Source organism: Choristoneura fumiferana, chromosome 3 (assembly GCF_025370935.1).
Source record: "Choristoneura fumiferana chromosome 3, NRCan_CFum_1, whole genome shotgun sequence".
NCBI classification, from domain to species: Eukaryota; Metazoa; Arthropoda; class Insecta; order Lepidoptera; family Tortricidae; genus Choristoneura; species Choristoneura fumiferana.
In genome coordinates this window covers 200,762-225,113 of record NC_133474.1, presented here as the reverse complement: position 1 = coordinate 225,113, position 24,352 = coordinate 200,762, and the positions used below count along the sequence as shown (strand labels likewise).

At 40.3% G+C, this 24,352-nt stretch overlaps 3 protein-coding genes across 4 annotated transcripts; 2 read left to right on the top strand and 1 right to left on the bottom strand.

Moving 5' to 3' along the window:
• The first annotated feature begins 1,540 nt into the window (after positions 1–1,540).
• On the top strand, positions 1,541–4,024 carry LOC141426300 (uncharacterized). Its single transcript, XM_074085146.1, has 3 exons — positions 1,541–1,723; positions 2,990–3,072; positions 3,791–4,024. Exons 1-3 carry the CDS (start codon positions 1,576–1,578, stop codon positions 3,971–3,973), a joined length of 414 nt encoding a protein of 137 aa, XP_073941247.1. The 5' UTR covers positions 1,541–1,575; the 3' UTR covers positions 3,974–4,024.
• Positions 4,025–8,432: 4,408 nt separating this feature from the next.
• LOC141426152 (uncharacterized) lies at positions 8,433–10,292 on the top strand. The gene is made up of 3 exons (XM_074085012.1): positions 8,433–8,572; positions 8,841–8,920; positions 9,668–10,292. The coding sequence occupies exons 1-3, from the start codon at positions 8,458–8,460 to the stop codon at positions 9,896–9,898; spliced, it is 426 nt and encodes a 141-aa protein (XP_073941113.1). The 5' UTR covers positions 8,433–8,457; the 3' UTR covers positions 9,899–10,292.
• Positions 10,293–13,421: 3,129 nt separating this feature from the next.
• Positions 13,422–16,662, bottom strand: LOC141426302 (uncharacterized). 2 transcript variants are annotated; one of them, XM_074085149.1, is made up of 5 exons: positions 16,615–16,662; positions 15,556–15,595; positions 15,042–15,223; positions 14,816–14,898; positions 13,422–14,268 (listed from the first exon to the last, which is right to left on the bottom strand). In XM_074085149.1, the coding sequence occupies exons 3-5, from the start codon at positions 15,175–15,177 to the stop codon at positions 14,098–14,100; spliced, it is 390 nt and encodes a 129-aa protein (XP_073941250.1). In that variant the 5' UTR covers positions 15,178–15,223; positions 15,556–15,595; positions 16,615–16,662; the 3' UTR covers positions 13,422–14,097. The 2 variants fall into 2 exon arrangements, with proteins under 2 accessions (XP_073941250.1, XP_073941249.1); XM_074085148.1 differs by lacking the exons at positions 15,556–15,595; positions 16,615–16,662 and having other exon boundaries at positions 15,042–15,485.
• Positions 16,663–24,352: the final 7,690 nt, after the last annotated feature.

The window sequence follows — 24,352 nt, the reverse complement described above, 5'->3', positions numbered from 1 at the left end:
TAATAGCTATTATTGCCTACTTGAGTTTCGTAAACTATTGTTAGGGTTCCATACCTCAAAAGGAAATGTACTCATCCTTTATAGGATCTCTTTACTGTCCATCTGTCTGTTTATCTGTCTGTCAAGACCCTTTTTCTCAGGAGCACGTGAAGGTATCTAGTTGAAATTATCACCAAATACTCGGTTCTGCTACCTAGACGTTGATTAAACAGCTACCAAGTAGTATCCTCGGCCGTGACGCCTAGCACCGACCGCGACCCCACGAAGCCAAAAACCAGTTGAGCAGTTCAAGCGGACGTCCTCTCAACGTACGAAGATAATGTCAGCCGATGTAATAATTATAATATTCAAGGATAAGGAAGGGCTGTCGGAAAAACTAAAGTGTAGGACCCGTGCGAACCAAAAGCAATAGCTACGACTCCGCTCGGAAGTTCGATAGGACTAGTACAGACGAGTTCTTAAACTTCTGAGCAAACATTTGTCCAAAAATATGTGAACACGACTATATCGTTAACGGCGTAGAAATGTGTTTAGATATTTTTGATAAAATTTTTGATCAGAAATATGATCTTGACTGTACTCACCCCAATGGGAAATTCAACCCAAATAAGACACCAGCACAGGCATGCAGTGAAATGGAAGAAAATATTTATGCAATAAAATCACATTACCTTCACAGAATATTGTACCAAAATTACGACAAAGGACAAAGTTTAGGACAAATTTGTAAAATCGACAATGACGCTTATAGCAAGAATAAATTCCCGTTCAAGACAAAATACGCCTGCCGATCATCAGAAGCAGGAATTTAAAATATCTGTTCCAAACCACGAGAATAATAAGATAGTGGCCAAGTAAATCCGCTCGTAATTATTAATAGAAAATCGACAATGGATTAGTTATCCAAAAGATATTATGCCGCATTATATATTTGTAATAGGTTAGTTTCAGCTTTAATTTGATAGCCATATATACAATAACAATACAATACAATTAAAAGGAAATTTTAATCAGCCCTCTTGTTCTGAGAGGAGGCCTGTGCCCAGCAGTGGGACGTTTATAGGCTGGGATGATGATGATGATGATGAATCAGCCCTTCATATTTTTTCGTGAACACTATCATGAAATATTAAACAGCCTCTTTCATTTCGACAGTTTTGAAGAATTAAATTTTGTCTCATATATTGGAAACGTTTACCCGTCTAGGCTACAGAGAAGACCAAAGAAATACAAACACATACGCTCAAAAAACATAACCGCATAAAAACGAAATTATATTATTATTATTCCACTTCTATTCTATTAATGCCAAGGCAACACAATGCAGCAACATGGAACTAATTAATAATTTAAGTGTCAAAAGTTTATCACAAGATTAATTTCCAATTGCTTTGAACTAAGTAGAACATAATAATCAGACCTGCGAGATGCGAAATCAATGCGTTTTATGTTTTGGAACTAATTTAAAACAGTTCACTATAATTTAATTGTAAGGTCAATATCATTAAGGCCCATTAAATAGGGTCTGCGGTATAAATATCCGAGTAGCGGTGCTGTTAATTCACTTCGCTCGCCATGGCCGCCTCTTCGCTCGTTCGCTCGCTGCTCGCACTCGCTTGCTTTGCTCTGCTGCTGGCCGGCTGCTCCGCGAACCACCGCCGTTCGCATCGCAGCAAGGCTCATCGCCGCAGTAATACTCCGAATTGCGTAGAATCTCTTACAGGCAAGTTTATTTCTTACTAGCTTAAACCCGCGACTTCGTCTGCGCGGATCTAGGTTATCGCGCGGTGGCGCCCTCTACCGGAATGAAAGGTATCCTATGTTGATCCTTGGGGTTCAAAATATCTATATACCAAATTTCATCAAAATCGGTTCAGTGGTTTCGACGTGAAAGCGTAACAGACAGACAGACAGAGTTACTTTCGCATTTATAATATTAGTAGGGAAGTAGGGATTTAGGGTTTCATAGTCGCACAAAGAATGTTAGCTATTGTACCATGACCATGCGGTTATCAGTATGTCCACCCGTCCGGCCGCGGCTTGGATTGGAGACTGTTAGTAGCAAGCTGTTATTTTGCATGGATATTAAACCACGCATACAAAGTCGTAACATAAAATTTAGAAAAAAAAATAGTTCAAATACGGCTGAAGTCAATCATGTTTACACTTTACTACCCAGTCGCTGTCACTTCGTCCTTGAACTTTAGTATAAAATTACCAGAAGGCATACAGCGACAAGGTATTAAAGTATTAAAATATTTTTCTTCCTCTTTCCATATTGTCAGCTGCAGAGAAAAGATAGATAGATAGCTATATTAGAAACTATTTTCTCAAACATTATCATGACAGTTATAAAATAAGATACAAACATTGGCACATAGAACCTCCTCCTTTTTTGAAGTCGGTTAAAAACAAACATTACAAGCTAAGTAAATATATATATACATAAATTAGTTACCTTGGCACAGTCACGACAAGGTGCCCCTGTATATGTACGTCGTAAGAAATCAATCACTTCAAAGTTCAATTTCTCAAAAATGGCTGACACAGACAGACACACATAGCTGTCAAACGTATAACACCCCTCTTTTTGCTTCGGGAGTTAAAAATCAAAACGTTTATACTTACTGTTGGTAAGTACCTAGGCCGCAATGCCTTTTAACCATTTAAGCAAGCAAAAGTTATATATAGTTGATGTAGTTGCTCAATTGTTAAGGAAATATAACGTAAGGTGACCCGGGACTATTGTAGCTGGGAGGATATTTGTATCTGAGCCGTCTGATGGCGTCCTTACGACGCCATGTTCTTCTCGGCCATTTTATATTGTGTTCACACAACACACATGGACATGGCGTACATGGCGTTGGAAGGACGCCATCAGACGGCTCAGATACAATATCCCCCCAACTACAAAATGGGTCACCTTAACACTTTTTGGATGTGAACTGGGAAAATTGTTAAGTACCTAACTGTGTTGTTTTTCTCGTAGGATCGGGTACTAGTGACGCCCTAATTTTGCGCGAATTACAATCGCGTGGGTACGAGTCCAACGTAGTCGTGGATAATATTGACGTAAGTATAGTTCGATAATGATAATGATGATCTGATCCGGCCGATTTCGGTCATGGCAACAGCTTCAACTCCGTGGGTGTCGCTCATGATTCTTAGAGAAGATCCTCACACAGTGCGGGCACGTGATCACACCGTTAACATAATTATAACTGATTGCCGCAGATGGTCATGGAAATACCGCAATCTGAAATGATTACGAATCCATTTTGGCTTGCAACTACATATTTAGGTTGGCAATGTCAGGGCGTTTTTGGCACAATGTCTCGGCCTTTAAACATCAGATTGGTATAGCTCATCATCAGAGCATCACAACTGTACACCATGTTACCAGATGTTAGCCAGATGTTACCAGGTGTTTGGTTAGATGGGCTCTGGGGGAAGATGAGCTCTGGTTGAATTTGAAACGCGTCAGCGTAGTGTGATAGATGGGTTTATGTGATTTGTGTGCGTTCTTACAGTGTGGAGGTGGAGGAACTGCATGAACACGCATATCTTGTATTAGCTTAGCTATCATTAAGGTCACGGGTGAGCAAAGAAATTCTTTTAGTTCATTGATAATGGACCTCTGCAAAGTAACCCCTGATTCGATAAATACCCACAGGAGTTGGTTGTAGACTATGACAATGTATTTGCTTATCGTAAGCGTCCCCAAGATATTATTATGGTTGACGAGGAGGCGATGCTTATGGTGTGCTTTAACGTCCTGTTTACTTTGCAGCACTGCTACTTGCAGCATAAGAAACTGTCTGGTTCATTGATAAAGGCGTGCGATCTCTTGGGGGTGCCACCTCCGAGCATACTGTCTCCGAGCATACTGTCGCAGATCGTGACCTGCCACACCTCTGGACCCTGCCCCAACGGCATGGTGATCACTGTGACGCAGTTCTGCTCGCCGATGTAGGGAGCTAGTCAATCATGCATGAAGTCTTCACAATAAACTGATTAATACTAATGTTTGTTTTACTTGTAGAAACCTTAATAGGTACAAACAATAAAATTACAACGTCAAATTCAGTCAGTCAAACAAACTGCCCCTCGTCACACCAGGCGCAAAGGTGCCCAATACTCTTGCCACGTTACCCCTTTAAACCGCGATGGACAACCTTTGCTCCAGAAATGACCCAAAGCGAGGGTCAAGACCTTTCTCACGAAGACGGCGCTCCACTTCTTTAAAAAACAATTTTGCCTCGAAGCCCCTACAACCGTCTCCACCGCCAGTGAGACAAACAAAATAGTTCGCCAGCGCCAACTACTTCTCGTTCTTTATAGGGCTGCCATTTCAGAAGCTGCTCCCTCCATCCGCGAGGTGCGACCATAGATCGAAGAGGCAAAAGCACCTACAGATGCAAGAGGCGTCCCAGAGCTGGCATTTTCCAGCAAAGCACCAAGCTTCCCAGCTTCAAACTTTGCTTTAAAGCTTTGCAAGCTTCGAGCTTTAGGGGTCTAGTACCGTGCGTTTTAAGCGAAACTTCTTTCCTCGCACGACGAAGATCTGGAATCAGCTTACAGCGGCAACATTCCCGGAGCGTTACAACTTAGGGATCTTTAAAAAACGAGCCTATCAATTCCTTAAAGGGTCGGCAACGCACCTGTGATTCCCCTCGTGTTGCTGGTGTCCATGGGCGACGGTGATCGCTCTCCATCAGGTGACCCGTCTGCTCGTTTGCCCCCTCGTTTTATAAAAAAAAAAGCTCAAACCATCAGGTCTTTTGCCGTCTGACCGGCTGAGACCTGGAGGCTTCATCACACAAGGGACGTTAGCCGAAACGAAAACCCTGCAGATGATGTAATTCAGGGCCGAGTCGATCATTACAGTTGACACCAACCAATGTGCTGTAAATAAAAAAAAACTTACTGCTAATATGAATGCGACAGTAACTATGTCTGTTACGCTATTCACGCTTTAACAGCGCTAGTGTTACAACTAAAAGAACCGCCAAGTGAGAGTCGGGCGATGCGCAGTGTAGGGTTCCTTACTAATATGCGACTAATATTCAATGTGCATGCTGGTCTTATTTTTCTGGTTTTTCTGTGCATCTATATTTCAGTTTGTATTTTCGATATGGGTTTTACGGGATGACCGTAAAAGTAACAAAAAATTTGGAATTTAAATAAAAAATGATTCCAAAAACACAATTTCGGGTTTTTTTTTAATTCCCGTGAGAATTCAGGAAAATTAAATCGTGGTTTTCATTGACGTTACATTAAAAACCATCATGTCAAATTTCATGACTGTAAGCCCATTTTATCCCTATCCCGTGGGAATATCGGAATGAAAAGTAGCCTTTGTTTTATTCCAGATATCCAGCTATCTAAATACCAAACTTCATCAAAATCCGTCCAGCCGTTTCAGCGTGAACAAACATACCTCACTCACTCACTCACAAACTTTCACATTTATAATATTAGTAGGATTAAATTTTGATTTTAATCGACTACTTGTTTACTTATAAAGCCGAGAAAAAAACATACCCATTTTAAGGTTGCGTTTCCACCTATGCTCGGCTACGCACTGCCGTTTCCACTAGATGTGTTGCGCGAGAATAGGCAAATCATCCCAGCCTATACACGTCCCACTGCTGGGCACAGGCCTCCTCTCAGAACAAGAGGGCTTGGGCCATAGTTCCCACGCGGGCCCAGTGCGGATTGGGAACTTCGCACGCACCATTGAATCGCTTCGCAGGTTTGTGCAGATTTCCTCACGATGTTTTCCTTCACCGCAAGGCTCGTGGTAAATTTCAAATGTAATTCCGCAGATGAGTTTCGAAAAACTCAGAGGTGCGAGCCGGGGTTCGAACCCACGACCCTCTGCTTGAGAGGCGATAGGTCAAACCACTAGACCACCACGGCTTCCATAGGAATAGGTAAATGAAGCGTTTCTATTGGTTCATGATGAGAAACATAATAAGTACAAGCCTCGCAACGTATCCTCGTTCATCTTTAATGCAGGTGGTAGGACCTAGTGCAAGGTCCGCCCGGATTGCTACCACCATCTTGCTCGCTAATCCTGCCGTGAAGCAGCAGTGCTTGCACTGTTGTGTTTCGGCGTGGAGAGTAAGACAGCCGGTGAAATTACTGGCACTTGAGGTATCCCATCTTAATAGGCCTCTAGGTTGGCAACGCATCTGCAATATCCCTGGTGTTGCAGATGTTTATGGGCGGTGGTGATCTCTTACCATCAGGAGATCCACTTGCTCGTACGCCATCCAGTCGAATAAAAAAAAAACTTGATGGAAACTAAGTATAGGAGAGGTAATTCTTTCGCATACCATCCTTATTCAAATTAGCAGCTTCCTAGCACAAGCGTCTCTTAGCTAAGCCGCAGACGGACGGACAGATGGACAGTGGCGAAACTATGAGGATTCCTGGTAGGTCGACGGAACCCTAAAAACAAATACGCTTACCTAATAGAGCGCAAAATAATCCCATCACAAACTGAAACTAATTTAATTTAAATAGCCGTAATGGAATGCTTCATTTCATTGATGTTACGCTAGACGACCTTTATTTAAATTTAATTTAACTCGGTTGCCGACGTTACTGTAGGGCCAATCCTCGTCATCAAGCAATTTATTGATTTGAAAAGAAATGTTTTATTTTATTATTGGGAAAATTCTAAATATATATAAATCAATCGATCAATCACTTAATTGCTAACATAAATAAATTATTTACACCCCAGGCCAAAAGTATAGAAACAAAGTGGTTTTTCTTAATATTTAATGATTCCATTATTATTATTGTGTAATGTTAACGCAAAACTTACTTTAGGCAGCGTCAAAAGATTTAAACTAGGTACACCCAAAGTATTAAGACATCCGAAAAATATAGTGTAGGGTAAAATTAAAAAATATATAAATTTGGGAGAAGTTACAAATCCACCTTTTCAATTGTCTTTTTAGTTATTTACTTTTAAAATGTTGTATTCTCATTTGTACTGTTTTGTTTCGAATCATAAATAAAATAATATAACAGTTTTCATTGTTATATAGGCCGAGGCCTCACTACGGCTAAACCGGCGCGGTTTTTAACCTCGTGACTTTGTGAATCAAGTAAACTAATGCAAGCGGCCGCAGTGGCGGTTTTAAGTTTACTTTTTTTTTTTATACGACTGGATGGCAAACGAGCAGTGGTCTCCTGATGGTAAGAGATCACCACCGCCATAAACATCTGCAAACAGGGGAATGCAGATGCGTTGCCAACCTAGAGGCCTAAGATGGATACCTCAAGTGCCACTTGTATAAAAAAGCCACACGGTTAAAAACCGCGGCGGTTTAGCCGTAGTACGGCCCCGGCCATAAGCTTGTTTCCATACTTTTGGCCTGGGGTGTATATTAACCTTACTTTTTATATCAGTTTTAAGTACAAACTAAATGGGTCCGTCTATCGCGATATTTTATAACTACATTTTGTCTAATTTCTCTTGAATAATTTTCACACGTTTAATAAATATTATATACAATAAAAAACATATTTTCATAATGTATCATATCCATATACCTTAAATTGATTTTTACGGAATATCCTTAATTTTACCACAAGACAATTAGATAGGTTAGGTTAGAATAGTGACCCCAACATCTTGTTTCTCCGCTGCAAATCGTGTAGGTACTAAAAAATGCAAAAATAGTATAAGTTCACTGATATGGATCTGCGCGCGCATAGTAACCCCTGAATCAATCCAGTACAAAATTAAGTGTCAATTTTATTTTACGTCACACTGTTTTTGACGACAATGTTAAAGGTCGTGAATATGCTAAAGAGTCCCCATGCAGTACACTTGCTTCCTCATACAAATGTAGTTTCGTTCTCATTTACAAGCAGCACTACAGATCTAAACGCAACTTTGCAACTATAATGGGAGCAGCCATTACGATGCCTATAATTAGGTTTGGTTAAAATAAAATGTAATGGAATAAAACAATAAAGAATTTCCATTTCACATACAAAACATGAAATTAATGTGATTTTATTTTGTTACATTGAATATGAACGAAAACTAATTATAAGCATCAAAATAGCTGCTCTCGTTATAGTCGCAAGGTTTTTTTTTGTTTCAGTGTGTTGTTTGTAAATTAGAACGAAACTACTTTTTAATTTTTTTTATTCGATTGGATGGTAAACGAGCATGTGGGTCTCCTGATGGTAAGAGATCACCACCGCCCAAAAACATCTGCAACACCAGGGGTATTGCAGACGCGAAATGCGTATGAAAATGCGATCAGCTGCGAGCGTCCTGGCGACTCATAACACGTGCGTGAAATATTTTTAATCCAATATATTATTCGTTTTACTTAAAGTGTTTAAAATTGGGGTCAGATACGCCAACCACGACGCGTGAAGGCTATAAACCAGCGCGCGCGCCGGGCGCGGGCACTCCCCGCCATGTCCCCGCTCGCTCGCTCGCTGCTCGCGCTCGCCGTCGTCGCGCTGCTGCACAGCGCATGCGCCAACCACCGACGCAAAGCACGCGCAGGGGAGGACACGTCTGTCAGTCTCGGTGAGCGTTGGATTTATTTTGCAAATTTCTGGTGACGGCCCGTTCACTCTGGAACTATGAGACATGAAAAGATCAGACAGACAAGAAAAAGAGCAACAGCAGTGGCAAGACAGCAAGTTGGATTCCTGAATAAGCATGAATTTGTCTGAAGCTTTCTTGGGCCAAAATTAACTGGGCAGTCTTGCCATTAAGATGAATACTAGATTAGGTTAGACCTGCTACTTTAGTAGAAACGAAGTAACTGTTCAAAAAACTTATTTACTTACAGGTAAAATCGAAGGGTCTGATATCACCATCTTACCGCAGTTCCACATCGGGGTTCCAGATGTTGTCCTCACCATGCCAAACGTAAGAAAGTTGAATTATCTTAAAGCAAAATTTGTTAAAGCAATTATAAATTGGCTCCATGCGCATTCATCTGACCCTAGCTTAAGTCCCAATGAAATTATATTATGAGTGAGAAATGCATTTAAAACACTTAATGCAGGGCGCCTCTGACTAGGTAGGTAATGATCGGGCATGGATGCTAAGGCCGCTATGTTATGATTATGATACTCACTGCGCAACATACGCTCGAGTGGTGCAGCGCTTGGGATCCAAAACGGCAAGCATTATTTGCGGCCATTGGACAGAATGACTCCTGGGTAAGGGTGGCCGCCTTTTACGAGGCTGTAATATCGAGCGGAAGCGCGAAGACGAGATCGACGTGCCCCTGTTCCGGCGCGGACGGAAAAGGGTCTGGCGTAGACCAGTTAGTTGATGGAAGACGGGAATCCCTTGTTTGCATTGCACGGTCCTGCACGTCTAAGGGAGGGTTCGAAACGTTGCGACTTCTCCCCCCTTGGCGCGGGTAGCACTGGCGTAAGCTGGGACCGTCGAGAGGCGTCGCAGAAGAATCTTCGGAAGTCCGGGGCGCCTACCAACCTCGGCAAGAGGGCAACGTTTGGGGCTTTAAATGCTAGCTTTGATTCTAGTCTCATTTGAATACTGTGTTACTTCTTACAAGAGCCATGGCCAAAGGCTCCCCGTAGATTAAGATACCGTCTTAAGTTTTGGATCCGCGTCATAACTTTGTGCTTGTTTCATGTGGGGCAGGATTGTGACCCCTATGGTTACCTGCGCCGAGATCTGTTGGGCAGCGTAGTAATCATCAGCAACAACGAGGGTGGGCCTGCGCCAGTTGTCATCCCTGCTGATCCGAATGATCCCCAATCAGACCTGGAGGTCCGTTGCCAAGTAGAAACAGATGATGATGGAAATGAATTCAGGTGTCTTGGTGGTCTGGATGTCAAGGTCTACCAGTTTTGCCGACAACGTTTATTGTAACTCTTCACAAGAGGGACTTCAATTTGAAACATGATTTTGATATCAGCACGTCATCGACAGGCCATACATTGATATTTTGTATCAAAAAAACTGTTTTTTTTTCAACACACCCGTCTAATAGATCAGCATGTACGCCTCCTGACAGCATCTGGTGAAATCCAACCACTTCCAACATTAGACGTGTAATAAGACCGTCTTGTCGATGACTATGGTTTTCAGTATTCAGATTACCACATTTTTGGCTTTATTATTCACTAAACTCACAGGCCATAGCGGTCTTAACTTTAAACCGACAAAGAATCTTGAAAAAAAAAATGCATTGTAATATTATTAAAGTAGCGATGATTCTAACAAAATGTTTTTGAAATTAAATTTTTGTCTGGTTAACAAAGAATTTCTGCTTTAATTTATTTTTTTACATGATTTTGAAGAAAAGGTTTTCCTCTTATATAGTTTTTTTCTTAAGATATCATATTTATTATAATTTTCACCTTATCCTAATATATTAACGATATTGCTGCGATCTATACATTATTATTCTACAAGTCTTATTTTTTTGTTTATAAATGATTTGAGTTACGTAAAAATCACAAATTGACTCCCATACATTTGGGAAAAGGGTCCTTATGGCCAATCACAGGGAATAATAACTGATAATTATAGTATGTAACGATAATAAAATAACATCATTTATTTACTAATCTTGTTATAAAACAGAATACCGAAGAAAAAGTGTTATTAAAAGTTAACTTAAAATCTTGATTAATAGAGTAATCTCAGCACGAGCCAGCACGAGTGGAACAAGCGCCGTCGACCTCACCTACACACTAGTAAAAAGAAAGAAAGAAAATATTTATTTGCCAACAATACAGATAAAATATCATACACGGGACTTATCACGCTATTTTTACACAAGTAATATTTACCTCGACGGTACTATTAGTGATCAAGTGCGGGTAGTTCGAACAACTCGCGCTGCTAGGCAGACTTGACACCCCACACTTCAGTCTACATGTGACCACGGCAACTGTAACGTTGCCGAAACGTCGAGGTAAATAATAATATTACTTGTGTAAAAATAGCGTGATAAGTATTTTGACTATGAGTGAGAATCACGAAAGTTTAAAACGTTATAATACAGATAAAAATACAATATAGCACAGATTAAAAATAAGAGTAAAAAAAAACTTTATAAGTAGTCTGTCCTGCGGCAAAAGGAGCAGACTCAGCTAATGCTGATTTTCAGCCTACCCCTGCTGACACATCCTAGATTGCGTCTATAGCGGGTTGGATAGCGGACCACAGACAGAAACAATAACACCAAACTTAATACTATAGTCAAAAGAAAACAAGGGTAACCCGATTTTCACTGGCAAATCGAAATTAAAAATACGTTTGCGTTTTTACTATAGGTTCCGATCCCTCCTGCTCGGTCGTGCTGAGTCATTAACTTCGAGCTAGTAGGTTCCTAGAAAAATATTTTCAAAGTTTTTATAGTCGGTTATTTGTGTATTTTTTTATTTTTTGGAGTCGGTTTTACTTTTTCAACCGACCCAAAAAAACGGAGAAGGGTCTCAAGTCCGCGTATATATATTTTTTTATGTATGACCAGGCATAACTTTTTACAGAGTAGTCTGATTTTCATAACTCTTTTTTTATTGAATAGGGTATACCTTGAAGTTGGTATTATATGAATTTGGAAAAAAATAACTACCCCAAGGGTGGGAAAAAAGTATAAAATAAAAACATTTTAACAAAAAATTGAACCGCCGTAAAAACTGAAAGCAAAAAATAATAACTTTTTTGTTTGACCTTAATCTTGGTACCAGTTCAAAGTCGATGCCTCAGCACGAGCTAGGAGGACTGATAGAAGCCCATCAGGTAGACGACTATAGGTCCACTCTATCTTCTTTAATTCTAAATTCTTTATTTCTCACTTTTTAGTGATTCGCAGCCAAAGTATATCTCACAACGATTCCATTAAGCCCAAACACGGCTAAGTTACTTTGTTTTATAACAGAGTTCCGTTGCCTACCTTCCGGTTTAGCATCAGGTCAGTTCGAAACAATCATTAACTTAAAGCTTCTTCTTAGTCGCTTGCTTATCTAGGTATATTAATCATGATAATTTATAGACGCGCGAGCATTACTCAGCTTTGACGAGTTCCATTGACCATCTACGGTCTTCTTCATATAAAATTTGCCTATAAAATTTGAGGTTTGCTCTCGATTTCCCTAGGATTCCGTCATCAGATCTTGACTTGATGACAGTGGAACTACGTCAGAAGAGTACTATTTCGAATAAAAAAAGAATTTTGAAAATCGGTCCACAATTGACTAAGTAATCGGTGAACATACATAAAAAAATACAAACATTGGAACATAGAATCTCCTCCTTTTTTAAAGTCGGTTAAATAAAGACAAGATCACTTAAAAACCTTTTATTTACAAAAGTTCGCATTATTATCTCCCAATGAAAAATAATAATAACTATAATAAAACAGCTATAAATAGTAAAGACACAAGGTTAATGACATTGCGCCAGATACAGAAGTTGCTGACTTTTCATTTCAGTTTATTTGAGCTTTGAAATTATGTACAAGTTTCGGTTACAGTAGAAAATCTAAATACTAGGACCAAAGACAAAACTGCAGGGCTACTACGAAACTCGAAACTCGAAGTTCGTCTCGTGCGGTCCTTCTGACACTTATACTATTTAATACGAGAGCGAGAGGGACGGTACGATACGAACTTCGAGTTTCGTAGTAGCCCTGCAGGATTCTCATGATATCGTGCGACGTTTGGAGCAACCGGCATCGTGGAGTGGCCCCTCATACCGCGCATCTGTTGATTTATCTTGACTATGTTGTTATTCGCTTACGGTTACTGTTGACACAACGTGGCGACTGGATGCTCTGGCAGCCTGGCAACTTCGTCACTAAAATTTACACGCCTAAGTACATGAAGAAAAGGCATGAAAAGAAAAAAAGAAAAAAGGGAAAGCAGAGTCGGTCATTTATAGATCAAGCCAAGGAAAAATTCAATGTCATGTCGTATCAGGAGCTGAAAACGCTGGCAGGGAACCGAAAATAGTGAAAATAGACAAGAGCTAAGCTGCTTAAATGAATGATGATACAATAAAGTTTTTTTTTTTTCAAATATATAAAACAATAAAATCAATCCTGTTGAAGTTGACTCTTTCAGGATATATAAGGCATAAAATGGCAGACAATTTTTTGGAGAGGAGAGGTGGTGCGGTCGAATGAGGGCTATCGTTTTTGTCTCACTAGATGGCGCACTGTTGCGTGAGGTTTTTAAGTATGGTTTTCAAAGTCTGTTATACGGGCGTGAAAACAAAGTTTAGATTAAAATCATATTTAATACAACTTAAAACCGTACCATAAAAATATCGAGCATGCCACAGTGTTGCATAGTCCCCGTTTTGTTCGGAAAAAAGGGAGGACAAAGGTTTCTGAAAGACAAAACTGTCTCAAACACAGACATTCATTGCCCCGGAACGCATATACAAAATTATTCTAATTATAAATAAACCGGCGTAGCTCAGCCAAAAACTCTGAGCTTTGACATTCGGAGACCTCACGCTACACTAGCGCCTCTAGTGGCGAATTCATACGCGATAGCCCTCATTGTTAAAACACACTATCACTGTTACACGACGCGGCGACATGTCGTGCGCGTATGAAAATGTCCTTAACTAGAGGTATGGTCTCCTTTAAACGCCATCGGCCGCTTACAACGTCACGTCGTATACTGCGTTACAATGCTAACTAAATACACTGTACTGCAGGGCTACTCCGAAACTAGAAACTCAAAGTTCATGTCGTATCCCGCTCGCTCTCTTATTAAACAGTATAAGTGTCAGAGGGACGCACGACACGAACTTCGAGTTTCGAGTTTCGTAGTAGCCCTGCTGATGTGTCTCTTTCACACGTCAACTTTGGAGTCTTGACGTCGTACGCGGCATTTAAACTCTTTGCGTTGCGTCTCTGGTTATTTCGATTCATTGCAGCATTAAATCGTGTCATATACAAAACTCGCGAGCAACGACTTCAAAGTCATCCTCCACTGCGGAAGTATTAGCGCTGTGTGTTGTGCTTAGTCGTCAATGGGAACGTTGGCGCTGACACAGATGTCGCTTGTAGCATAAAATAGGAGACCATATCTTTAGACCCGGGGCAGCTAGATGCAATACAGCTTGACGTATGCGTGCGCGACGGTGTGCAGCGTGCCCCGGCGGCGCACGGCGCCGGGCCCGGCCGCCATCGGCGCCAGCGTCACTATCGGCGGCTCGTCGGTGTCGCACGCCGTCACCACGCCGCCCACCAGCTCACGGTCCTGGGCCATGCATTTCTGAAAATACCAATCCTTTAAATCACCAGTTGTGTTAATCAGGTTAGGCTTTAGACATGGGAGAAGAAGTCCTGGCTTCGCAACATACGCGAATGGACAGGAATAGCCGGAAATTGTTTGCAGAGCTGTCGGCAGACCTCCAGTCATGGGGAGAAATAAGAAGAAGAAAACGAGTTAGGAGGAACTTAAGTTCGGCTGAACATTATTGGCTTGTTCAGGAGTGCATATGAGACGTGCAAAAGACGAGCCCCGGACCATATATATTAAACTCTTTGAAAGGGAATGATTCTCGTTTTCACACCATCTTAAATAATAATAGCAATTCTACTAGGATGTGTTCGAGCCAGGAGGTGTTGGTCGGTCGACCACCTAGTCTAGGTCGTAGTTTAGTAAATGCCTTGAGTAGCGTGATAGACCCCACATTAGAGAAAATTCTCTTCAGGCAGGCTCTTCACTAACACGGCTCAAATTCAGGATGGGGGAAATAGGAGGAAGGCTCTTTCCAGCGATAATATACTTCTCAAAATATATTAATAATGTTCCTTACATCTGGAATATCGAGTTTGAAGTAATTCTGCTCGGCTGGTATCTTGATTTCTGGTAAAATTGTACTGCTTCTGCTTTTATACCCTGTAATCAGATTAATTATATGTTTTGTCATAAACAAAATATTTTTATTTCGGCAACAAAGTGTTTTTTGATCCACGTTATTTGGTGTGGGGAGACCCTAAGGGCCCGAAGTAACTCCTAAATTAAATGATAATGTTATTGACCTCTGATTTCTGTGGTGCAAAATCCGTTGTAGGCAGCTGGCAGCGCGTTGTCGGTACTGGCGTATGTCGCCGCGCATGCGCCGTGCAGCAGCGCGACGGCGGCGAGCGCGAGCAGCGAGCGAGTGAGCGGAGACATGGCGGCGAGTGCCCGCTGCCGGCGCGCGCGCCGCTTATATTCCACGCTCCATTTCCAAAACACGTTTGACAATGGTTAGTAATACTAATATCACTGCTAATAACAGTAGATGTTTAATAAATAATGTGCCTAATTTTGTACTGGCGATTGTAAGTACTAACTTAGTCTCATGGGCGAAGATTTTCAAGGATGCGAAGGCTGTCAAAAATATTTCTCATAGTCAAATTTAAGGCTGGAGTGTCTTTTCAGAAGATGTTACTTCCAAAGTAAACGTGATTAAGTTTCGATGTAAGTAATAAGCACTTTTGGTATGTACCAACCTTGATATTTTGAATAATGAGGTGCCGCGTGCGTTTTTTGGGATTCCTCAGTACCTACCTATTTCAGCAGACAGTTCCGCAAATTTGACGGTACAGATCTGTAAATGTTTAATTGTGGTTAACATATGCCATACATTGGTCGATGCTCAAAGTGCCGGCATGGCGTCAAAAGCGTAACTACATTTTGAATCATACATTTTGATGATAAACTTAAGCGTGTGTTGCGCCATTCGACGAGTCAACAATAGGCGCTGAATCAGCATATACTGAAGTAACCTGCAGTACTGATGATGTGTCTAAATCTAAACCACAGACACCAACCAGAGACAACTAATTAATTTGGTAACAGCTTCTCGTACCAGTATTCCTGAACTGGTGCAACTTGGGGATCCTCAAAAACTAAGCTTACTCATTTCTCAAGGGCTAGGGGTAACTAAGCTTTATGTTATGGATGTCCATGGGCGGCGGTGATTGCTTCCCATCAGGTGATCCGCCTGCTCGTGATCCTATCATATAAAAAAGACAAATCACATATACAGGGGTTTCAATCAAACTAACCTAACCATCACAAATATTCCGGATGAATTTGAAACCACTTTGGATTAGAATAATACACGTAGAGAAACCAGTGCAAATCATTTTTAGTCGGGTGTTAAAAACTAGGAGTTGTGAACATCCTCCGCTGAGCGGATTGGCGCCGTCAATATTCAGCAGTCGTTAAGTGAAAATCTTGCCGCGAAAATAATTCAACATGCACTTGTGTTAAGTGCCAACCCTGGACACATGCAGTTATACAACAGGCTCTAAGCATTCAGGGAGATTGGAACTCTAGTGGAAGACTATTGAGTCGAGAATGAAGTAACGATGGTTGGTGTTTACGACCTTTCGGTGCGCTCAGGGAATTTCTTTCGAATTCTCTCATGGTGTGTTTGGATTTGCTGTTTAGTAGTGGAGCGAGGACACAGTTGCGTACAAAGAAGATGCGATCGAGTTGGTAATAAAAAGATTTTACTTATTTTCCACTACATTTTACCGGCGGGTTCACACGCGTTACCATAAGATTCGGCAGTGAAATTAAAATTCCGGGGAAATTCCCGTGGGAATTCCCAAAACTTACGTCGCAGATTTGATTGACGATTGCATTTAGATTCCTGCGCCAAATTTCATGTCTCTTATCGTAGTTGGCGCCTGCCAAAGCCGCCAAGCAAGGCAAGACATCGTAGCTGGCAGGGGAATTATACCCTTCCTCAGCTGTCCGGATAATAAAGGACAATCGAAATCGCTTTGCTTTATTCAAAATCAAGTGCAAGTTCAGTTTCGAATGCGTCCCCGCGGGAACCCAGCGTTTAATCCGCCGTTCTCTAAAATCCCCGCCAGTCCACGCATGCAATCTCAGTCCCGGAACACGGGATTCGCGGGATTCACGGTATCGTCCCGGAGTTACACGCAGACATCTCGTGTCTCACTTTGTGATACATTTGTTTTTGGGTTTCCATACCAAGTTACTTACGTCCCGTTTTTCTCGGCAATGATGGTCTTTGGTAGTATAAAAAGTGACGTGTAAAAGAGCCTTTTGCGGCCTGCTTATAGTATGATTTTTATATGATACAATTTGCGGTTAAACTATTATGTAAATTGCAGCTATACAAAAGGAACGTTTTTGAATGTGTATCTACAGATTGGTTTAGGGTTAATAAGTTGATCATCTCAACTTTATCGTCACCACGTTATTGTATAGAATTAAGCCTATCTGAATATATTGTATGCCCGAAACGGGCAGCTGTTGATACTTTGTACCACATGTCATATCTGTATACTCCTCAAAATTTATGCAATATATAATTCAATTTCTATTTGAAATGAACCATTATACATTTTGACAAATTATGTCTATAAAGAACTTTATAAAAAATAATAAATACGAGTAGATACACTTCATCAGTTTTAATTACTAAACAATTATGTCATGTTGTCATTATCAGTCAATGCGTACGCTTGTGAATGAATTTTGTTTACTTACTGAGTTATATATAGTTATCACATGCAGTAGGTACTGTGTTATTGTATAACAATGGACTGCAAGGACGACAGAAGTTGCAAGAACAAAATAACTCGGTTTAATTTTTGATAATTAAGTACTTAAGTATTCGTTGAATTTAATCGACTAATCAACGATTTAACGATGGTTAAAACGACCGGTGAATTACTACCGTTAAATTTGATTAAATTTTAATTTGATTTATACGTCCACTAACTTTACCTTGTGGCTTTTCCCGTGTAAAAAATTATTAAAGTCAAAGTCAAAATATCTTTATTCAATTTAGGCTATAACAAGCACTAATGAATGTAAAAAAAAACTACCAACGGTTCGGAAAAAACTTCTGTTTAGAATAATCCGGCAAGAAACTCAACGAGGTATATAAATTATCAAAACCCAAATAAAACCCATCAAAATACCTCGTGATCAGCTCAAAAAATCCCAGTAATGATCCCCAACTGTTTAAGTTTAAGTTACTTAACAGAGTCTTAGATTTGTTTCCATTTTCAGTTTTTTCACAGATTACCTATAATAGTACTAATGTACCTCCTTACTAAAGTTTCTTGTAGGCAGTCGAATTTTAAATTTTTTAACCGACTGCAAAATAAGAACGTTCTCAGTTTGACCTGTAGGTATGTAATGTAATGTATGTTTGTCCGCCCTTATCTCGCGTTTGGCTGAACCGATTTTGATGCGGTTTTCAGAAAAGTATTTTTAATATTATTTTATTTCATATTTTTTTTATTTCTGTGAAAATGGTAGCTTTAACAAACATTCATGTATTCATTTATTTATTAATTTATAAGTCATGTTCATTACATTAGGTGACATTATTATTAAATAGTAGGTACACTACACCTTGATAGGGTATAAAAATGTTAATCCATAAACTATTTTACTCTAATAATTAATACATATCTAATCATCAATTCAGAGCCCTTGCTGAGTCCTTTTGGCATCACACTGCAGCACAGTTGTTGTGTTTCGGCGTGGAGAGTAAGACAGCCGGTGAAATTACTGGCACGTGAGGTATCCATCTTAGGCCTCTAGGTTGGCAACGCGTCTGCAATACCCCTGGTGTTGCAGATGTTTATGGGCGTGGTGATCTCTTACCATCAGGAGACCCACTTGCTCGTTTGCCATCCAGTCGTATAAAAAAAAAAAAAAAAAAACAATGTCTCTAATTTTTATCCCTTCTTCTATTCATGTTTTTACTGTGTTTTTTGTTGTGATGTAGTGTGTTTTGTTGTCAATAAATGTTGTGAGTTTGAGTTTGAATTCAAACAATCCATAATTGATTACATATCTATATTATGTAACTGAAATTGGCTAATTATTATAAAATATGTAAAAAAAAATCAATCCCCACTCCATATATCTTTTCCTTGACCGATGCCTACGAGACTATCAAGTGTAGTGACTTAGAAGAATTGTAGCAAAGGCGTACTTAACATAGAAATAGTTTCATCATTGTGTGTGAACGAGCCAAGTAGTTCCCACAACTAGAATGATAAAGGCACTGCAACTTTTTCTTATTTAGCTTTAAATCACGTTCATTACGAGGGTCTGGATGCTCGCCAAGTGCACGCAGCGTCCGATGCAGTTTTGTGTCTGGAGGAATGAAATAAAATGTAAGTGGGTACGAACGAAAGCTTTGAACGACTTTGATAGTGTCCGGAAGTATGTATGTAAAAAAAATGCGCATGTGAATTGATGGTATTTATTAGGGTTATGGTTTATGGGGGCGACTGAAAAACAGCGTCTGTTAGCCAAGGGACTGTTCTGCAAGGCGCAGGCATAAGCTGAGTCGCTTTCCCTTTTGACAGTTTGATTGTACTTATTTTAAAAGTTATTATAACGGATAACTCACGTCATAAACCGAGTTTAGCTCGACATATTATTTGTTATGTACCTATGTAGATTTGTAAGCAAACTATTAAATAAATATCTTTTATTATTATTATTATTAAGTAAAATGAAGGTAACCTTCTAAGATAGCCTGCATTCAAATTGGACGCTGGCTGAGCTTGTAATATGAAAGTCAATGTCAAAATATCTTTATTTAATTCAGGCAAGAAGCACTTTACTTACTTAGAATGTCAATGAATCTACATAATTTTTCTGTCAGTAGCTATTTATAAATAGCTACTTAGACCCAGTCAGTTCAATGTTTAGAGAGGGATGTGTAGAGAGATTTAGACGACCAGATGGCCTAGTGGTTAGAGAACCTGACTACGAAGCTTGAGGTCCCGGGTTCGATTCCCGTGTCGGGGCAGATATTTGTATGAAAAATACGAATGTTTGTTCTCGGGTCTTGGGTGTTTAATATGTATTTAAGTATGTATCTATCTATATAATTATATTTTATCCGTTACTTAGTACCCATAACACAAGCTTTGCTAAGCTTACTTTGGGACTAGGTCAATTGGTGTGAATTGTCCCGTGATATTTATTTATTTATTTATTTAGAGAGAGATAGAGTACTGAACCCTTGGTACACACGCGTGCTCGACTTGGCAATTTTTTTGTTTAATTGACAAAGTAAATAATGGGGACGTATATGAATATCGAAAATTAAAATATCTTAAATGTTAATAACCTAACGTAACCAGCATAAAGTTGGACAACCCTCGACTTTGTGACTTCAAAGTTCAATATCTCAATAATGGCTGAACCGATTTTGATGAATCATGTCTAGAACCATTGCTAGAAATCCTGATTCCAAATAAAAAACCGATTTCAAATTGGTCCACCCGTTTAAGAGCTACGGTGCCACAGACAGACAGACATAGGGTCAAACTCATAGCACCCCTCTTTTTGCGTCGGGGGTTAAAAAGTCGACGGTCAAAATATCGAAAGTAGGTTAGGTTAAGTTCGATATTTTGACCGTCGATATTTAATTATCGATGTTTCAATTTTCGATATTTAGACACGTGCCCTAAATAACATTAATTTCGTTAATCCAACTGGCAGACTTAATTAATTATATTGTCTAGAAATCTAGCCTAATTATTCTGCAGCATTAAAACTCCATTCCTGCTTTATTATGAAGAACCACTTCTTTTTCGTTCTGGAATTTGGAATCATGCACTGCACTGCATTATTGAAACATGCGAGCATACCGTCAACTGCTGTTTGCAACATTTTGTTTATTATATTGCAAGATGCATGCAAGGCAGCTTTGAAACGTAGCCTCATCAATGCCGTTGTAGAATAGAAATGTTTTTGAACAAAAATAATTGACACTTAATCATCATCCCAGCCTATACACGTCCCACTGTTGGGCACAGCCCTCCTCTCAGAATGAGAGGGCTTGGGCCGTAGTTCTCACGCGGGCCCAGTGCGGATTGGGAACTTCACACACACCATTGAATTGCTTCGCAGGTTTGCGCAGGTTTCCTCACGATGTTTTCCTTCACCGTAAAGCTCGTGGTAGATTTCAAATGTAATTCCGCACATGAATTTCGAAAAACTCAGAGGTGCGAGCCGGTGCTTGAACCCACGATCCTCTGCTTCAGAGGCGATAGGTCAAACCACTAGGCCACCACGGCTTTTTTTTACACATTACGATATTTTTGACGTTTTTAAGCACAATGCCCACGCCAATTTTATTTATAAATATTTATTTATTAATTCAATTCAATTCAATTCAAGTTCTTTATTTCGGACAACAGAGTATCCAAGTGTTAGTAATTAAGCAATAACAAAACAGAAGATAATACATTTTAAACTTATTCTAGTATTAGTATTTAAGGACATATATTTATTATTATTATACTAGCTATGTCACAAACTGCGCCACACTCTTTATCTGCTCAGTCCAATATTTTAAGATCGGACAATCAAATCTGGCAGCAATTTCCTTCAGAATGCTGTTGGGACTTCGTCTCACACGGCTTAGTAATGAGACTATATTTTTCCGCATTAAAGTCTGAAAACTATCCGTGCGAGCTGCCATAAACATGCCCGACGCCGAGCATCTGCCAGGCAGTCCCATCAGCATTCTAAAAGCATTGTTGTATTGGACGCGCAAAGCGCTGTAGGCTCGTTTCGTATACCGCACCCACAGGCTGCTCGTGTAAAAGGATTGGCAGTATGATTTAAAGAGTGTAATTTTTACATCACCTGAACAACGTGCAAACCTGCGGGCAATCATGTTACTCCGAACCGCCAGCGCCCTACGCTCCCTTTCTATGTCCAAATCATCCCCCAAATCACTCGTGAGGACGTGTCCCAGGTATTTCACCCTATCCACAACTTTTAATGGGCTAGAGTTCAACAAAATAGGTGGTATATGGTATGGTTTGATTGTGCCCGCCTTAAAAACCAACACCTCACTCTTTTTAGTGTTGTACTCTAGTCCATGGGTCAAGGCGTAGGCTTCGCAGCGGGCAAGCAGCTGCTCCAACGCGCTGACAGACGGGCACAGGAGCACCATGTCATCGGCATAACTTAAGCTATTGACACAAGTGCTGCCGACATAGCATCCTGCATGCATGCTACTAAGCCCGTCTATCAAATCGTTGATATATAGGTTGAAAAGCTTCGGTGAAGTGATACCACCCTGTCTCACACCACACTCAAGCCTATATTCACTGGACAAACTGCTCGCCCATCTAACCCGGTTTAGCTGATTACTGTACCAGTGCCTAAACAGGGCCACGCACTCCTCCGGTATACCCGCTTCACTTAATTTCTGCCACAGTAGATCATAGTTGACCCGATCAAAAGCCTTGGACAAATCGAGGAAACAGGCATAGACAGGGGTTTTCCTATCCGTATAATACCTGACCGTATGCTTAAGACATAGAATTGCACTATCAGTGGACAGCCCCGCTCTGAATCCAAATTGGCCATCATGTATATCTAGGTAGTTGTCCAAAACCCCGTCAAGCACACGGTCAAGTATCTTGGCCGTAGTGGTAGCGAGCGAGATAGGCCGATAGTTCGCCCTGTCAGACAGATCACCATTTTTATTTTTAATAACCGGTACAACAATCGTCCTCATGAGCGCCGCAGGAAGGTATGAGTGGCCAATACATAAATTAAGCAACAAGGACAGTACTCTAGGCAGATGCTCCCCAGCATATTTAAAGTGCTCTATACTAAGACCATCGTGACCAGGCGACTTACCCCTCCGCATATTATTTATAATAAGTTTAATTTGTTCAGATGTAAAATGGGTCGTACGCCCAGCCCCGACGGTCACCACACCCACCTTAAACTGGGACGATGTTTTTACATCCAACAATGATTTAACACTGAAATGTTCTCTAAATTTCTCAGCAATCTCCCCACAGTCCGACCTACCCTCAACACTCACCGGCAGGCCAGGCCTCACATTCATTTTCTTAGTTCCATTCCAAAAATCTCTAAAGTTTTTATTTCTATGGAAGGTAGCCAGCTTGTCCATTATAATCTGTTCTTGCCTGTTCTGACACCACTTAAGTTTGGATTTAAATACTTTCTTAGTATGATGCATTAGCTCAAAAACCCTACCCTGAGATGGTTTACCAGCTAGCTCCCACAACTGGAATTGAAGCCGGGCTTCTCTGTGAGCTTCTGCAACATGTTTTTTCCACCCCGCTAGACAGCGATATATATTAAACTAAACCAATAAAAAATAATTATTATTGACATAATTTCTCCGAACCAGATGAAAACCCGACCTTTAGATGAGAGCAGCAGTCAGGACCCATTACTGAGAATTTTTGAGCTGGTCACAATTTTGAATTCGCCCCCCTACAGTTAACAGCCCTATTAACAGAGTCATAAGGTAACTCTACTACTTCTTTTATCCTTTTTAGTTTGTATTCAAAGTTTTTCGAAAGCAGTCATGTGTTTTGTTTTTCTTATTTATTTAATAACAATATTATTCATCTGATATTCAACGGCGACGTTTCTTTGTTTGAAATGTTCTGAAACCCAGTTTAAAATACTCTTAATGTTTTTGAAGAAAATGAGCAGTGCAAACGTGCTATTCAGATTAATACTAACTAGACCTTGAGGCTTTCCTCAGTTGCACAACTCCGTATCCCGTGGGGATTTCGAATAATCCGTCCCTTTTCCTTGTGTATTAGTTAAAATGGACCTTCTATGCAAATTTTTAGCTTTTTAGCCCGAGGGATTACAGCGGACGTTGATGATTCTGTCAGGATACTTCTTAAGTTAAATGATTTTTTCTACTTATATCATAAATGTGAAAGTTTGTGCGTTTTTCACGCCGAAATGGCTGGATGGATTTGGATGAAGATTGATCGTACTTAGCTGAATCTCGAGAATAGCGCGTAGGCTACCTTTTAATCTAATATTCCCGCAGAATTACGATCCTAGCTTATAAACGCCCCACTGTTAGGAACTGGCATCCTCTCAGAATGAAGGAGCTTGGGCAGTTTCCACTGAATTGCTTCGCAGGTTTGTGCAGCCTCGCGTTATTTTCCTTCACCATAAAGATCGTGGTATCGCATATCAATCCCGAAAGACTCCTCCTCTCTATACGAGCCCAGGTTTGAACCTACAATCCTCTGCTTGAAAGGCCGGTCGAAACACTCGGCCACCGCGGCTTTTTGTGGAATCAGTTTGTTTGTACACAAATGAAATTCCGAAATTTCGACCGCTTATTTATACGAGTGTTCTTCCCACAGCTTAGACGAAGACCACCATGTTAGATTTGAGGATTCGCATGGGAATTTATTCAAATTCAAATATGTTTATTGCCAGAACATAGTCAATAGAAACGGTCTTAGTGCTACTAGATGTTCTTATGTTCTACCCTGATTGAGCATGCAATATTAAAATAATTTTCTTTCAGCAATTA

Coding starts and splice junctions, on each gene's coding strand:
- LOC141426152 (XM_074085012.1), top strand. CDS start 8,458: ATGTCCCCGCTCGCTCGCTCGCTGCTCGCGCTCGCCGTCGTCGCGCTG. Junction 8,573..8,840: donor GGACACGTCTGTCAGTCTCG/GTGAGCGTTGGA, acceptor ATTTACTTACAG/GTAAAATCGAAGGGTCTGAT. Junction 8,921..9,667: donor TTGTCCTCACCATGCCAAAC/GTAAGAAAGTTG, acceptor CATGTGGGGCAG/GATTGTGACCCCTATGGTTA.
- LOC141426302 (XM_074085149.1), bottom strand. CDS start 15,177: ATGTCTCCGCTCACTCGCTCGCTGCTCGCGCTCGCCGCCGTCGCGCTG. Junction 14,899..15,041: donor TTGCACCACAGAAATCAGAG/GTCAATAACATT, acceptor ATCTGATTACAG/GGTATAAAAGCAGAAGCAGT. Junction 14,269..14,815: donor TCAAACTCGATATTCCAGAT/GTAAGGAACATT, acceptor TGGTATTTTCAG/AAATGCATGGCCCAGGACCG.
- LOC141426300 (XM_074085146.1), top strand. CDS start 1,576: ATGGCCGCCTCTTCGCTCGTTCGCTCGCTGCTCGCACTCGCTTGCTTT. Junction 1,724..2,989: donor TTGCGTAGAATCTCTTACAG/GCAAGTTTATTT, acceptor TTTTTCTCGTAG/GATCGGGTACTAGTGACGCC. Junction 3,073..3,790: donor TAGTCGTGGATAATATTGAC/GTAAGTATAGTT, acceptor TTTACTTTGCAG/CACTGCTACTTGCAGCATAA.